The 17219-nt window shown below is 41.7% G+C and overlaps 1 protein-coding gene across 1 annotated transcript in view; it reads left to right on the forward strand.

The window, feature by feature from the left end:
- KLF3 (Kruppel like factor 3) overlaps positions 1-16880 on the forward strand; it is a 34623-nt gene extending 17743 nt beyond the window's left edge. The window contains exons 3-6 of the mRNA XM_039226979.1: positions 4970-5456; positions 6126-6276; positions 11280-11440; positions 12896-16880. Of these exons, the coding sequence (XP_039082910.1) occupies positions 4970-5456; positions 6126-6276; positions 11280-11440; positions 12896-13077 (981 nt within the window). The 3' untranslated portion in view covers positions 13078-16880. The remainder of the gene's footprint in view (positions 1-4969; positions 5457-6125; positions 6277-11279; positions 11441-12895) is intronic.
- The last annotated feature ends 339 nt before the right edge of the window (positions 16881-17219 follow it).

Genomic DNA, 17219 nt, shown 5'->3' on the forward strand with positions numbered 1-17219 from the left:
GTCCTATTAAAATTTGCAAGAAGGGGGAGCAGAGTAGAGACCCTGGGCTCTACTCTCTGCTACTTACTATCAATGCAATATTGGCAAACCACTAGCAGCTCTCGGAGCCTCTTTTCTTTTTAATTTGTAAAATTGGAGATGATAATATATAGAATGCAAGATAGCATATGACTATAGAATGCACATGTAAAAGAATTACCTTCTTGAAAGCATTTGAATACATCTTCAAAGAAGGTTGAAAATTCATTTAATTCAGGAAGTGAGAAAGAAAACAAAGTTTTAAAAAGTATTTTCTTTTATTCCTATAGGAAGAGGACTTTTGAAGAAAGAGGGTTTTTTTTTTTTTCCTTGTAATGAAAATTGTCCCTCTAACAGACTCCTTCCAGGTTGAGAAGTACGTGAAATCAGTAGTGGCTCTCTTCTGTTCTAACAGAAACACATGACTTTTCTGAGTCTGGTAGAAAGAGAGCTTTCCGCTTTTGTTTGCATAGAAGGGTTTGACATTTGCTGTTTCCAGAGTGTTTGTTTATAAACGCACCACGCCTTCCTGCACTGGGAACCCCACCCTTGGTATGAAGATTCCTTTGACTTGCCATTGCCCTGGCACGGATATTCACTCTTTTTTTTTTTTTTTTTCCATATTAATGAGCAGTGAAATAGAGACTCCATCCATGTTTCGTGCAGTCACTCCATCCACTTAAACTGTCTGGTGATGGAAAACTCACCCAAACTATTCCCAATAAAACAAGAAGCAATTGGAACTCTCACTGAAGTACAGAGTGATAGCTTTGAAACATCATTCAGACCCTGTGCTTTTTTCCCCCCATCACAATTAAAATCATCGTTTTCGAGAATCGAAAGAGTTGGTACTATCCTTAGTCTTGACAGTGGTACAAACTTGCTCAGAGGGTGCATTAATTTACTGCATTCATTCATCAAGTGTTTGTGAGCACCCAGGCCAGGCCCTCATCTCCCGTTCTAATGAGAGGAAGCGATCCACAAACGAATTACACCTGGTGTGCGGGTTGAACAAGTGAATGTCTGTTACAACTCGGAAAGTACAGCCCACGCCCACCCCTAGTGAGGGCCAGAAGGTCCCGGAGACCCTTGCCAGAGTCCTGTCTGCATGCTGCTCTGCTCCAGGCTGTCAGGCCTCTTTGGGTAAGCAGTCCGCATCCCACACCGCACCGGGGCACTGGGTCAGTGGCCCAAGGAACCTTATCTACTTCATCAGCACTTGCCTCTGATTTGGCTGTGGGGCTAGTGCAGCACTTATTTGCACTGCTTTGTTAGAAGACTGGAAAGGTCTGGAACAGAGCAGAAGCAGCTATTACCAGGGTGTACTCAGCCAAGGCTCACACCCGCAGCAAGCCCTTGGATGGGTCCTTATGCTGAGGAATCCGGATTGTTGCAGGCCGATTGTACCAGCTTGTGTGCTCTACCCGAGTAATGAGAGCAAACACGTCCTGTAGAAGGTTCTGGAGAAACCACATTTCTTATCCCTTTTAGAAGGCAGTCAGACTGGAGATAGTTAATTGTGTACTCTGTTGTCTATCCAAATGTGTTTCCCTCTTTTTGGCCCCATTGCCCTGCAAACACCGCCCATCACTTCGGAATGGGGCACAGGAGGTGGGGCGCATTCACTGGAGAGCACACTCAGCAGAAATGTGCATAATGTTTCTAAAACTTGGCTTTATGTGTGGCTTTCTCTTTCTTTATGGCTTGGGAAACCTGAGAATATTATTAAATTTGCAAATCTCCCAGGTTCTAAATTCCTACTTTCCTTAAATTCACCCCACAGTTAGAAAAATCCAGCAATGACAGCAATAAGGGTGTCCTCATTTTGCTTTCTGTTTAACTGCCAATAACTTGGCATTAAAATCTAGGTCATAGGGAGGTCTTTGAGGAATAGGGCTGAAAATAAGGGAGCAGCTACATTTTGGTGAGTACAGGCAATTGGGAAAACACTGCTTTCCATTTCCTAAGTTTTAGTTTCTAGTACCAGAAAGAACTTTTGCCCTTTTGAGATTTATAGAAAGCAAGTTGTCCTTTAGAACCAAGAGAAAGCATTCCCCTCCCCCATATTTAATTATTTCTTTAAACCCTTATTGTACATACTAGATTTTTTTTTTTTTTTTTTTTGGTTAGTGAATCTGTGCCTCTTCACATTCCTTAGTTTAATATTTAAATGTAAACAGATTTCATATTACTATGGCTATATGTTTGGGTCTCTCACCTTATGGTGTATTTACATGTGCCTGGTTCTAAAGAAAGGTAGAAATAGTCTTTTCCCCTTTTGAATCTTGATACAGAACCCAAAGCTGTCTTTAAAAACAACCATTTATATATTTTGCATTTCCTGATGGTATATCCTTCAACGTCCTTGTTTTTAAGCAGTATTATTAGTGAAAATTCTTTCCCCTCTTAAATTGTACTTGAATGATTTACCAAATTTTAATACTAAAAACTAGTGGTTTTATTCTGTATCTCTTTATCGTTTACAGCCATGCTGTTCAAAAGAGGTCTATGCACCTAGGGCCACTCCCCAGAAATTCAGAATCTGCATTTTAACAAGATCATCTGGTGACTTCCTGCACAGTAAAGTCTGAGAAGTTTCAGATTGAGAAGTTCAGGTCCATTATAGTGCCACTCCTTGTCTAGAAAGAGAAGGGACCTGGAGCACCACAGTGCGTGTTAAGCTCCTTATCTCATTGAATCCAGTTTTAACCTCACAACCTCCTAGGATGTCTGGTGTTCAGTGTCACCTTGGCGATGTATCCTCATGGCACCTGCGCTTGTAGTATTTAGTACTTTTTTCTGTCCTTTTCTGTAGAATTGCTTTCTTAACGTAATAAATTTATTTTGAAAAGGAAGTTTATATCACTACTGTAAAAAAAAAAAGGGGGGGGGTTTCTTGTGCATTTAAATAAACACGTAACCATTTTAAAGCACCGTGTATTCTTTGTGTACTATTTGGAAGTATCTTCACCACCCCCAGAGACGTGCACCATACTGCAGGAATCCCTACTCTAGGAGATTATAGAGATTGCATTGCCAGGGTAAAGAAAGGACAGAAGAACAAAACACAGAGCCTTAACGATGAGAAAATTGACTTCAAAAGCAGATAAAGACAAATACTGCCCAGTCCTAGTCCCTGACCCTTAGGCCTAGTATGCCTGGGAGAAGGGAGTTTTAGAAGCACCTCTGGGGATTCTGAGGCACAGCCAGGTGGAGATTCACTTGTGGATTTCCAGAGAGGAAAGGATGTGATCTCAGTAGTAATCCCAGTAAGAAACCACTGCTGACCCACGGTTATTTACAATTCGCAATAGTGGCCACTGGGGGACTGGGGTAGCCCAGAAATTTATCATGCATTTAATTAAGCTGCATTGGTGGGTTTTCTTGGTTGCCTCATGAAAAAGTATTGCCTCCGAATCTGGAATGCATAGGCTTTTAGAGCTGGAAGAGAGGCGTAGCATGTTGCTTATCACTTTCACTATAAGGTATTCAAATACAAGTAGTTTTCTGCAGATGGACTTGACATGTCCTCACTAAAACTTGCAGTTTCCCTAACACCTATGAGTAAAGAAAATAGCTTATGTTGAGTTTAATTTTTTAAAAAGCATCCTACAAAACTTTTTTTTCAAGTTTAAGTCTAGTGGGGGGCGCCTGGGTGGCTCAGTGGCTTAAGTGTCTGACTCTTGATCTCAGCTCAGGTAGTGATCTTGTGGTTCGTGAGATCGAGTTCTGTGCTGGGCTCTGCGCTGATGGTGTGGAGCCTGCTTGGGATTCTCTCTCTCTGTTTCTCTCTCTCTCTCTCTCTGTCCCTCCCCAGCTGGTGCTATCTCTCTCTCTCTCTCTCTCTCTCTCAAAAAAAATAAATAAACTTAAAAAAGTTTTTTTAAAAAGTAACTCCAATGAATTCCCTGGCCAAGGATCACACCCATAGTAATAGTACACAATGATTATGACTGATTTGTATTTAAAGCTGGTAGTGTTCCGTTATTCTGAATCCATAAGAGAGAAAGGTATTTAAAGATAAACTAGGCCAGTTGTGAGACAGATCTTAGTTTTGGAGGAAATAGACTATTTTGATGTGGGGGTAGCAAGGTATAAAGGTTCAGACAACTGGGCCTTTGTGTGCAAGTCAAAGTCACTTCAAGCATCATGTGACCTTATTTGTGTCATATTAGCTGTTTCTTACGGTTCTGTGTCATGCACAAATTTGGAACTCAAGTTACCTTCTATAGCTTCATTCAAACTGACGGAATGAGACCACTGAATGCCTTGGGGCTGGGTATATAATTACACTGTGGTGGGTGGCCTTCAAACCATAGGTGGGGAGGACGACTGACCGTCCTGATTGCCTGAGACTGCATGGTGTCCTGAGATGGAGAGCTTTTATGCTACACACCATCCCAGCCAAACCAGGACTGCTGACCTGCCCAGGCTCGGATGGTCAGCAGCCAAAGCCCCTCCAAAGGCACTGCTGTGCAGCCCCGGTTCTCCATATTATCCACAAGTGTATTGTGAGACTGTAAATGCCCTGCTGCTGAGTTGAAGGATGGAGAGCATTTCCTGATGACCCAGAAGCTCCATCAGCCAAGCAACGAAGTTCGTTGGCTTGGCTGATTGTTGGTGAACCCCAAAACTGACTTCTCCCAATAACGGCCACAAGTCTTCTGGTTATAACTTGTTTCAGAATTTTGCCAGGTATCAACATCAACCGTAACATTTGACATGGGAATCATCTTCGAGTTAAATTTGAGATTTTTCACGGTTATCCCATTAACCTTACTGTTTACTAGACGAGCCCTCCTGGCATTTTCGAGGGTCAGTATATATCTAAACTGCTTATGGAGGTCCACGTAACTGAGAGTGACTTCTTGTACATTTTCACCTTAGTTCACGTGTCAGGCCAATGCACCTGTGTCACTGCTTATATGTTTCTGTTTCTCCTTCCCGATAGTCATACCCATCTAATTACATGGAGTCAATGAAGCCCAACAAATACGGAGTCATCTACTCCACACCATTACCCGATAAGTTCTTCCAGACCCCGGAGGCCTTGTCTCACGGGATGCAGATGGAGCCAGTGGACCTGACCGTGAACAAGCGGAGTTCGCCGCCCTCTGCAGGGAATTCTCCTTCCTCACTGAAGTTCCAGCCCTCGCACCGCAGAGCCTCGCCCGGTCTGAGCATGCCTTCTTCCAGTCCACCCATGAAGAAGTACTCGCCGCCTCCTCCGGGCGTGCAGCCCTTCGGCGTGCCGCTGTCCATGCCCCCGGTGATGGCCGCCGCCCTGTCCCGGCACGGCATCCGCAGCCCCGGGATCCTGCCCGTCATCCAGCCCGTCGTGGTGCAGCCAGTCCCCTTCATGTACACCAGCCACCTCCAGCAGCCGCTCATGGTCTCCTTGTCAGAGGACATGGAAAACTCAAATAGCAGCATGCAAGGTAAACGTCACTGGGGACAGATCTGTGGCCCCCGCCTAGCATTCAGGGTCTCCGCCCACGGGCTCTGCGGGGCCACAGAGGAGGCAGAGACTAGCCCCCCTGTCAAGGAGCCATTGCCCTTAGAGCCTGCCTGCCTGCCTGAGGCATTTCCTTTTTGTTGGGGATAGGGGGCAAGTGTTGATACTGGAAGAGCTCCCGGGAATCAGGCTGTTTAATGAATGCCATGAAATGATTACTTTCACTGCGTAATTGTCGACTTTGAGATAGTAAAAATCCTGACTTCTCTTTTGCTTCAATGAATGCCAACAAAAAAAGGCATTTATTTAATAAATGACTTTGATCGTGGTGATAACTAATGGTTACTAAAAGCTGCCTTGTGTACTGGCTGGAAGCAGAAGACTATAGGGTTAAAAGGAAATAACCCAAATTCCTAAGGAAGACCTCTGTGGGTGCTGATGTGCTCAAAGTCCAGCTTCCTATGCACGCCGCTTGCTGGCAGAATAGTTGTCAGGGGAAACAACCCCCCACAGATTTGTGTCTGTTATAATTTTGCTAAAGGTAAACAGATACTCCACACATCAGTGTTGTAGATAGAAGCTTGCACTAAACTTTTAAAAGCTGACATTGGTCAATTGTACATGGAGTGACTTTTCTATTTTTATTTTTTAGTACCTGTAATTGAATCCTATGAGAAGCCTATATTACAGAAAAAGATTAAAATAGAACCTGGGATTGAACCACAGAGGACAGATTATTATCCTGAAGAAATGTCACCCCCTTTAATGAACTCAGTGTCCCCCCCGCAAGCACTGTTGCAAGAGTAAGTATGTTCAGGTCCACCGGGCATTTGTGTAGCAGCGCGCATCTTGGGACCTGGAATGGAAGCTCAGTCTTCCAACTCAGGGTGTGGTGTGGCCTGCCAAGGACACCTTACAGTAGGGGGCAGCGACTGGAAAAATGGGAAATCTCCACAGGCAACATGTGCCGCCATATGCACTGTCTTATGACATTTACGCCAAGTTTACAGTCAATTGGTTGCTCGTGATTTTGCCACCTCGTCAAGCAAATCATTTTTATCTTTTTTTTTTTTTATCCTTCCAGACTGTATATAGTTTTCCCATAGTCTCAATCCCACTATGGATTGAATTTGGCATTCTAGATATTCTACTTCAGGTTGGATCATGAAAACTTTATAGGACACACGTCATCCTTCCAGTTGTTGCTTCTAATACCGTTTCTATGAAGGGGAATCAGAAGCCCAAAGAAGTCACTCCAAAAAAGGCCTGGGACTAGTGGTGGCAACAGAAAGTTGTCCACGTAGCTCAGAGAAATTCAGCGTTGGTGCAACCCACTATCTCTGGTTGAAAATCACATCTGCCCTTGGAATGTTCAGTCTGCTTTAGAACTGCCATCCAGTAGGAAGGCTTCTGGATTGGTCTACATCCAAGCACTGAACAGTAGTTTGTGTTAGGTCTAATTTGCTATAATGTGATGGTGTCATACACAAGCTAAATAGCATCATTGATGGGATTGGCGACAATAGATGTCCTTGCCTTCTACCAGCAATTACACTGGAGGCTGTGTGTGTAGTAGCTAAGAAGGTGACCTTTGAATCAGACATCCTGGATCCCAGCTATGCTCTCCATCATATGTATGACCTCAGGCTTGTCACTTAATCTTGCCTTGTTTCCTCTTTATTTTCATTATTGACTATAATTATTTTTCTTGTAATTGTCTTGTGCTATAGCTCTTTGAGGTTGGATTTAATGACCAGCTTCCTAGTACAAAAGCAATAGTTATTGTTTCCTCCAGGTCCCTTCTATCTTCTTACTCCCATATCACTTTTTTCCAACCTGAAACAATGTTCTGCCCACCTTTCTACGTCATCTTTTCCCCTCTCCCTGACACAATTCTGCAACAGGATGTGAATTGTCTGGCTTTCGAACAGTTATTTTCTGGAACTTAAAATATATTCTAGTTCTGTCCACAGTCAACCCAAGGAGGTGCCTTCATAGTAGGTCATGTTAATTGCCCATTAGACCGAATCATAGTTATTTGGGGGGAGGAGGAAGTTGTCCTTTACTCTGTGATAGGCGAAGAAGAGAATGAATCCTATGACCAGCCACATCAGCAGGGAGAGAGTGTGTCTGATGGACTTGTGCATTATTACCTTTGACAGTTGCATGATGCACCCCCCAATGAAACTTTCCCAAATGTTTTCAAAGGAGTTATTTCATTCCCCCAGAACTAGCATGTGGGAGTCAGAGCAAATGGAGAACCGATGAGCCAAGATGTTAGATAACTTGCCTTATAATCACACTGGGAACAGCAGGGGGCCCTGGGCTTGACCTCCCGCCACCGGATGACTGTTCTTCCTGCCACGCTGTCCATATCTAACCAGTGCATCCAGCTCCTGCTCTCAGGTGAAAGGGAACACAGAAGGACTAGCCAAAATAGACACATCTTGTAGACTGAGTTACCTCCTTCTTTATGATGCCAGATGTCTCTGGCAAGTTAACTAGCAGCATGACTTGCACGTGTCATTGTTCCCATACAGGTGATGGGAAAGATGCTGTAAAACTAAATAGAGCCACGTGCCCACAGAGAGAGGAATCTATTGACTGAAGAAGGGTTATTCCAAAGTTGAAATTATTATGAATTACATTGTAAAACATTACAGAAGAAAAATACTTGCAGGCTATATATTCTGCTTCTGAAAAGAAAATACCTTTTTTCCTTATTTTAAGTTATATTCTTTTGATGATCTCAAGCTCCGTGGCTTTTAATGACTAATGAGTAATATGCTTATGTTAATGTTGACCTAAGAATGCATTTTGGTCCTCAAGAAATTCAGACTAGCCACAACTGGGACGTGTACTCTTGAAGCAGTTCTCTCCCAGATGTGATTAAGTAATGTCTTGGAGTGTGCCCAGTAGCAGCCCACATAGGAAACCAGCTAGCCAGGAAAGAATCAATTGAAACCAAGCGGCTAGTACCATTGCGATGAGGCAGGCCCCATAATATTTGCCTTCTGAAACCCTTCCTTGCCAAGGGTGGAACATAAAATGCACTCAAATGGCTATCAGCTTCCTTTTTTCTTTCTATCTTTACATATGTGAAGTGTATTTAGAACAAAGAGCTTGAGGATCAGATTTCCCCCATGTAATTGTATGTGTATTATAGCAAACTTAAGAGGGGTCGGCTTAACTCAAAACAATGACCAGGTATCTGACACGTAGTAGCTGTTCTGATTTCTTGGTTGTAATGATCCCAGACCACCTTTTTAAAAGTGGGGAGTACAGAAAGTGAGGTCTGTAGACCCTGCTCTCCAGCCGCTGCCTGGACCAGTATCTGACTCTTTAGATACAGGGCTGTCAGCCACCATCAGAATGATGCTACCTCTCAAGGTAGATGTCAGCTTGAGCAGAGATTTCCTCTTTTGGTGTTGGGACATCCCCCCAAAAAACTCTTCATGAGATTCAACAGCTGTAGGAGCAAAGTTTGCAAATGGGTTTCTGAACCCTAAAATATTAATAGGATCATTTAGTAGATTTACATCTGGAACAGATGTTATCCTGCAGTGTGTTGTATACATTACACACAACTTCCTGAGATGACATTATCATCATCATCCCCATTCTACAGAGAGGCACAGGGAGGATATATACGTTGCCTGGGGTCACAGGGACTTGCAGTGACAGAGCTAAGATTTGAGGGGTTGGAGCACGCAGCCTTTTAACATGCCTTTGTATGCAAACTGAGCTGGAAAAGGCAGTCATAACTAGTGCCCAGAAACTGTTATAGACATGTTCCCAACCCAGAAAATCTAATAATTTTAGATTTAATAATAAATCTAAAGTCACCTGGGATACTCTCTCGGTATCCCAGAGGCTTAGGAGATACATTTAACCGTTCAGTTTTTTCCCCCGAGCATTTTATTTCCTGAAGTTTTCTTGATGAAGATGAAACGTTTCAATCAGTGGCGTTAAGGTTGAAAGTTAAAAATAAACCGACAACCCTTTTCTTTTTATTGAAGGATTTTAAATTAACAATTCAGCTTTATAAAAACCATATGTGTCCATAGACCTGTCACTCCTCTATTTTCTCTCTTTGTTTGTACATCTATATAAATGAAGTCCTTGTCCGCCTGCCCTACCCCACTAGTTCATGTTCACCTCTCCATGTATCTGAACTTGGGCCATTTTATTCGTCTGTATTGCCCCCACTAAACATCAAGGCAGGAAGGTAAAGTGATACTCAAAACCGATGGTTTTCTTTGCTACTAATAGACATGAGGAATAATTAAAATCACTTAAAATCAATGCACCTTTTATTCTTTCACTTACTGCTTAGCATGTCTAGGAAAGTTACTGATAAGGGAACATGTATTCAGAATTTTACCAAGATAAAAACAGGTTTCATTTCAGGACCCCCCTTTTGATTTTTATGGCGAAATTTTATTAGCCTTTTTTATTCTCACAAGCGTTTGTGCTCCTCAGTTTCCCTTTCTCCTTGTCCAGGCTTGTACAGAAAATTCATGTTATTTGGAACATTTTGACAACTTTAGATTCAGATTTATAAGACGAGTCTTTCACTACTGTTAGAGGCCAGTTCCATAAGCTTGTAATGTATCAGGCAATTAGTCATTAGGAAAGCAGATGAACAGATTAGAATTTTTTAATCGCTGACATTAATCAGCAGAGGAAGCCTGAGAAAGCTTTACAGACTTTCCCCAGCTCTTCCCCAACTGCCTCTCCTCTCCCCAGATTCCCTGAGAAAAAGAGAAAGTTGAGAGCAATGGTGTTTGACATGATTTGATTTCAGACCCACCCTGGAAAGGTGAGCCGACACAGGAGCGGGTCTGAGTGAGCAACTGCAGAAGTCTGCACCAGGTCCCCCCAGAGCTGGGGCTGCAGCACTTTGGGGTCTCTGTCAGGGCTGAGACACTTCCTTGCCTGACTGCTAGTGCCACCCCAAAATTTTCCCTGAGGCAGGAATAACAGTACCCGTAAAGGTTTGAGGTTGTGAAAACAGCAGTGCTGTTATTATTTTCTTTTTTCTTTTCTTTTCTTTTCTTTTCTTTTCTTTTCTTTTCTTTTCTTTTCTTTTCTTTTCTTTTCTTTTCTTCTCTTCTCTTCTCTTCTCTTCTCTTCTCTTCTCTTCTCTTTCTTTTCTTTTCTTTTCTTTCTTTTCTTTTCTTTTCTTTTTTTGGAAGAGCCAGAATTTGAAACTCAAATGTGAATTGGTCATCTTTAAGAGAAGCTAATTGCCAGCTATGTAAAGGGTAAAATGTAGATGGAGGTAGATGGAGTGGGGGTTGCCTAAGATTTAGGAATTTGACCTTTCTCATTTTTCCCTAAAGAGGACAGTCATGGAAATCAGGGCCACCTGGGAAGAGACATTGACAGTGCTCGGCATGCTCAGAACCACAAGAGACTAGACCTAGGCACCGAGGGAGACTCTCCCAGCTCCTGCATCTCCCTCTAGCGTAGCACCTAACCCTTCTTACTGTCATTACTTATCTACATGTCTGTCTCCCCCTAGAGTGTGAGCTCCTCGAGGGCAGGACCCCTGTTTTTATTCATCTTTGTGTCCCGGTGCCAAGCACAGTGCCTGGCTCATGGTAGGTGCTCACTCAATGTTTGTTGAATGAATATAGCAGTGCTTCTTGGGTTGATCAGCTAATTTCTTTTTGTTTTTTTTTTGTTGTTGTTGGGTTTTTGGTTTGTTCGTTTTTGCCTAGTGTCGTTAATGCCTTTGGTAGACTGAAGAAAAGGAAGAGCCTTTCACTCAATATTTTACATTTAACATTGGCTTTCGTAGGAATCACCCTTCAGTCATAGTACAACCAGGGAAGAGACCTTTACCTGTGGAATCTCCGGACACACAGAGGAAGCGGAGGATACACAGATGTGATTACGACGGATGCAACAAAGTGTACACTAAAAGCTCTCACTTGAAAGCGCACAGAAGAACACACACAGGTATCAGAAATACAAGCCTCACTTCATCTTTCTTCCTAAGAAATACTAACATGGAATGTTAAGAACAAACAGTCTAGCTTTCAGAGGTTATTACAATGAAATTGTTCCAGGCATCTTGAAAGTTAGCAGAGTTGTCTACATATACCTCTGTTCATCATGAAAAGTGAACTTTCTGATGAAGGGTTTATCCTTATAATAAGTTAGAACTGATTCAAGGTTATCTCTGTAATGGTGGAGTTCTGTACTCTGTGTTTAAGGGACAGAGAAAGGGATGGAAAGGCTGCTGGAACAGAGGGAAAAGTACTCTTAAGCATGAACATGTCTCCGCAAGGATGTGGCCTTCATGTGGGCCATCATTTAGCAAATGTACATTATCAGATTCACAATGGCAAAACCCAGTGTTTTATGTAGAACAAACAAATGTAGCGGTTTATAGAAATAGAATTCAAATGGAAGACTTGTTGAAGGAAAGAAAAGTAAAGATATTTGGGTGATTCATGTCTTCCTAAAACTGAGGGAACTTCCATACTGTTGCCTGCCATATTTGTTCTGGGGTCTTTTTATTCTGTCTGGTATTGACTAGAGACCATGCAGCCGGATCTTACCAAAAAAATCATCATTTAAAAAAAAATACAGTTCTGAATATCTCATTGAAATACCAAGAAATGTCAATCCTTAAAATGTCTAGAGAACAAAGGATAGTAAATGGGAACTAATTTGTGATGCCCTTTTGCCCACTAACATGTGAGATTGCCACGAACAACCTTTTCATTTGTAAGGATCTTCATCCTGGCTCTCCCAAAGATTTTCCCCCAAGGGTCCCCTGTTCCTCAGCTGCCCGTTACCATCATCCCACAGGCCAGGGCTGGAGAGACCCGGCTTCTGACAGGGTAGGGAGGAATTACTGTATTTTTAGTATGTCTGAATTAGAGCATTATACTTGGGCATAATTGCAGTGATGAAACAAACGACAAGATGCTAAAATCTCTGCCCGGATAGAGACTTCTCATTTTTAGGAACAATTGAAATAGTAAGAGAAGTCCCACAAACGCTAGCACCACATATAACTAAGCACCTCAGTAGGTTTAAGACTTGGAGATAAACAAATACAGATCACCAGGTATTTCCTAAGGTATTCGTCCCTACTCTTGAGGGCAAAACTAAAATTATTTGCTAGCTCCTCAGAATGGATTTCAGTGGCTTTATGCTTTAAGAACTCTTAAAATCCCACTCACCCCCTCCCACCGCCCCCACTTTCTTTTTTTGGCAGAGTGCTGGTAAAGTATTAAGAAAATTAAGCTATTTTCTTGTTTGTCCTGTAGTGGTTTCCGGGGCACTGTGTTCTCGAGGAGCAAATAGATGAATTACCTTAGAAATACTATTTGCCAAGAGTTTGGGCTCAAAAATCTTAGCTTCACTGTTTTAAGCTCTTTCTTTCATCTTTCGTTTTTGCAGGAGAAAAACCCTACAAATGTACCTGGGAAGGATGCACATGGAAGTTTGCTCGGTCTGATGAACTAACAAGACATTTCCGAAAACATACTGGAATCAAACCTTTCCAGTGTCCAGACTGTGACCGAAGCTTTTCCCGTTCTGACCACCTTGCCCTGCACAGGAAACGCCACATGCTAGTCTGAATGCCTCCGTCCCCTGCCTCAGCGTGGCTCCCCGCTCTCCCGGCTCTCTCTCTCTCTGTCCTCCTTCCCGTTATCTAACTCATTTTTTACATGTACGTTTTAATTTTGATTCAGCTGGTCTGAATCTCTGAATTTATATCATTCAAACTTCCATATGGTCAGTAGTAGATATTCTCTAATCCTCCTCTCCTTACCACGGGTCAGACCTAAAGAATGTGAACACTTTTTTTTTTTTTTTCCGGGGATGCTAAGCAAACCCTTCTTTACAGATACGTTTAATGTAACGAGAACAAGGGAACATGTAGACTTAAAATAACCAATTGTCAGTTCCTCCATGTATTTCTCAAAAGAATGTCAAAGTAAATGTGTTAGAAATGTAGTATCCAGCCTGCTGATCCTTGCCAGGGACGTTCGTACCTCTGTGTCTTGTGCTCGCCAGCAAGGAGGCTGAACCCTTTTCACAGATTTCCCAGAAGTGCAGCAAGATTGCAGGTAGGACAGTCTGCTCGTCCACTGTCCTTCACAAATCCCGCTTGTGCGCTTGGATTTAGCACTTCATCTAAATTAAGTCCCCTTCCACTCCTTTGTGCCTGCAGCTAGTAAGGCCTTTCCAGCCCTGGGGATGAGCAAGAGCTGCCGACTTGTGTGGGTGATGTCTGCCAGTTCAAGGCTGGGTGCTATACTTGCAGGGCACGGAGGCCGAACGAAGGGGCATTGGTCAAGGGAGAAGCAGCAAGGGCAAAGGAGGGAGCCGGCCGTTCCTCCTGGGCTGGGGCGTTTCGTTCAGTGAGGTTTCATCGTGTGGTTAGCTGTGCCGTGCTCTCCCAGAGCGGCCGGCTCTGTGTTCGGCTGTGTAGAACCACACAGCAGAGCCAGATACTGGTGGCGTTATCTGTGCACCTGTCTCCATTCCTCCGATGTCCTTAATGTGGGCCATCAAGCACTGGATAGTAGGGACACAAAAACACTTGTCCAGTAATGCTAAGAAAAATCTTCCAGATAAGAATACGGATGGCCTTCCTTTTACCCAGCCTACTCACAGCTTTTTTTGCAAACAGGGAAAATACTGAGTGGTAGCTGTATTCCCATATCAAATTAATCATACAGCTTTTATACAGAAACTCTTCTGTGTGAACTGTAAGGTGCCAAGTTGGCCGTCATTTGTGTTTGTGATACATATCATAAAGAAGTATCTGCTAACGCCGTAGTAGATTCATTCAATTTAAGACCCGAGTGACACTGTTTGTAAATGTAACTAGTTATAAAGCACACATACCTTCATTCGGGGGACATATTTCTGAAAAATAAAGAAAACCACAGTTCAGGGATTCATATATTAAAAGCTCAAAAATTCCCAAGCATTTACTGTTAAGGAGCTGGAAATCAATCACTGTCAAGTATCCCATCAGAAGAAGCTGAAAATGACTCGTGTTTATGTTAAAGATAAATAGCGCTATTATTCGGGGAAAATTTTTTTTTCTTTTTTTCAAAAGCTGGCTTTTGAGCACCATAGTCTAAATGCCAATAAAAATAATTCATGCGTAGAAATATCATTGGTCCTAAATTTGAAGAAAGTGGGCGACGGTGGTCAAATGTGGGTGCGTACAATGAAATGCGCCTTCAGCCCTCCATAAAGGGTGGAAGAGGAGAGAAGAATGGAATCCTGAAGATTCAGCCCAGGCACAACACAGGATCCAACATAACCTTAACTGGGAGGAATTCGCTGTTCAATTGTTTTTAAAACACCAGTGAATGAGTGATTCTGGAGGCCTGCAAATCACGCGGGGAGCTTATTTTGACGGCGCTATGTTGATAAAAGTTAGCTGTAGGGACTGCACCTAAGAGGTCCCACTCATCAGCCCTCTGAACCAGCTGAAAGGATGTGTAGTTGAGAGACGCAAAGTAATTTGTTACCTTCTTGGCACTTGGTTTTGATTTTCTTCTTCTTCTTATTTTTTTTTTTTTTTTTTTTTTGGGGGGGTAAGCACTGCGGAATTTGTTTAGAATATTAAAACATCTTAATTGGGCTTTTTTTGTTTGTGTTGTTGCAACTATGACATGAATTGAAAGATTAAAATGGCTCTTGGGAAAGTAGGTATTGTCTGTACTGTAAATGCTTAGTCACATTCATGCCAAAGTGTTTGTTTCTAGAAGTGGCTCCTTATAACACCCTGAGAATCCAGTTGGAATGCAAGGAACTTTGTTGGTTAACGGAGATGACCAGATTATGTGTTCCAACCCATAGAGAAGGTAGGGGGAAAAGGCAAGAAAGGGTAGAATTGATCACCTTTGAGTAATTAGCTTTGAGTGTGAGTCCAGTTAATAGAAAGCTTCTTAGGTTCTCATGAAATTAGACGTGTTTGTTATGGCATATTGAAATTTTGTTCAAAAGAGCAAGCAAGACCCTGTGAAGACTTGCTTAATAGGTTGTGTTAACAGTTCATTAACAGATCCATTTTAACTCTGAAAGAAAAGGCAACCCAGAGAAGCCATTCTCTGTTCCCATGCTGGTCTGTATACTTTAGTTACCAATTGGCTCTTAACCAAATTTACTTTCCTTTTTTATATATATTTGTATTTTACTATGATAGTTGAGAAATTTAGTCTCTTAGACATTTTTAGCTGTTATTGTGGAAGACCTCAAATACAAGATAAGATGCCCTTGAACATGTGGTTTTAATGATGTCCCATGCTACTATCAAAGATGGTTTTAATTGCAATATTTTAAATTGATGCGAATGATCTGTAAACACGAAGTTAGTGTTGTGTAAATTCTGTTAGAGTTTCTTTTGATTATTGTCCAAGTGTCATCTTGGGGAAGTCAGAAAAATTAAGGCTGAATCCATCATACTTTAGAGTTCTAAAATGTGAAGCTACATCATAAATGGGCATTAACATTCTAAATCACCTGGTATGGAGAATGTGTTAGCATAGCTATGTTCAGCTAAGGAATTGCTAAAGACATGGACGTTTCAAGAGCCTTGGAACAGATTTATAGGGAACTATAGATGTAAATGTTTATTTTATTAAACACCCATCTGCACTATCAGTGTTGCACTAATGTGGAATCTGAAAGACTTTATTGCTGATACTGTATATCTGCACGTCATTCCTGATTAGATTGTTGTAAGGACAATCTCAAAGATCTAAGATTTTAAAATAATTTGGTTTGAAAATATACAGTCATCTTGAAGGAATTGCTGTTATACATGAAGTTGCTCAGAGTTGTCTTTATTCTCTTCTTGGTCAAGGTTAACAGTTTCTAAATGATCGCAAATTCACATAAATAATACATTTACAAAGCCATTTTACATGCATTAGACGAGGGCTACAATAATATTACGTTTTACAAATACTAGCACTTTTTTTTTTTTTTTTTTTGCTGTTATGTACTTAGTGTTAGAGGGTCAAAATAATCTTTCCGCTTAGCATCTCTTAAACCATACCTGCAACTATAGCAGGATTATTACATTTACAGTACTTTAATACTTGTATAAACTATGCAGAAATTTTTAATAAAGTGTAATATATTTTATAAGCTAATAAGACTGAATGGGTAAAGGTTTTTAGCATGCATTAGTATACTTGCAAATACTGAAACATTTTGGTAATCTTTCTTACTAAAGATGTGAATGTTTAATGTACCTTCTCTGTTTCTACTCTGTAGTCCAATGGGAATTCAGTAATGACATTTTGTCATGTCAAACTGTGAACATAAATTTGTACTGTACAGTCCTCATATACTATATACAGTATGCAATATATGTATTATATACTTGTTAATAAAACCTTCAGAATATTAAGTGTGACCATGTGATTACTATACATGCAGTGATCCCTAAGACCAAAACTTAGCAATGTAACATGTAAGAGACAGCACTTAGAAAGTTCAGAGTGAATCATTCTTTGATGGGCAATTGTTGATGGAAGGAGAGAAAAGTCTAATGGGGAAGATGAACTGAATGAGTTAACCTAGCTCTGAAGGTATGTCCCTGGTTTTCTGGTAGGAAAGTCTGCAGCAGGAAGTCTTCAAAGCACAAACCATAAACTTGTAGACAACCCACCATGAACCAACAAACTTACTTGCTGCATTCTTGGGATATTTTTTTGTCTGGACACCCCCTTTCGTCCAACAAGGGTTT

This window comes from Hyaena hyaena, unplaced genomic scaffold, assembly GCF_003009895.1.
Source record: "Hyaena hyaena isolate Hyena2069 unplaced genomic scaffold, ASM300989v1 scaffold_24, whole genome shotgun sequence".
NCBI lineage: Eukaryota > Metazoa > Chordata > Mammalia > Carnivora > Hyaenidae > Hyaena > Hyaena hyaena.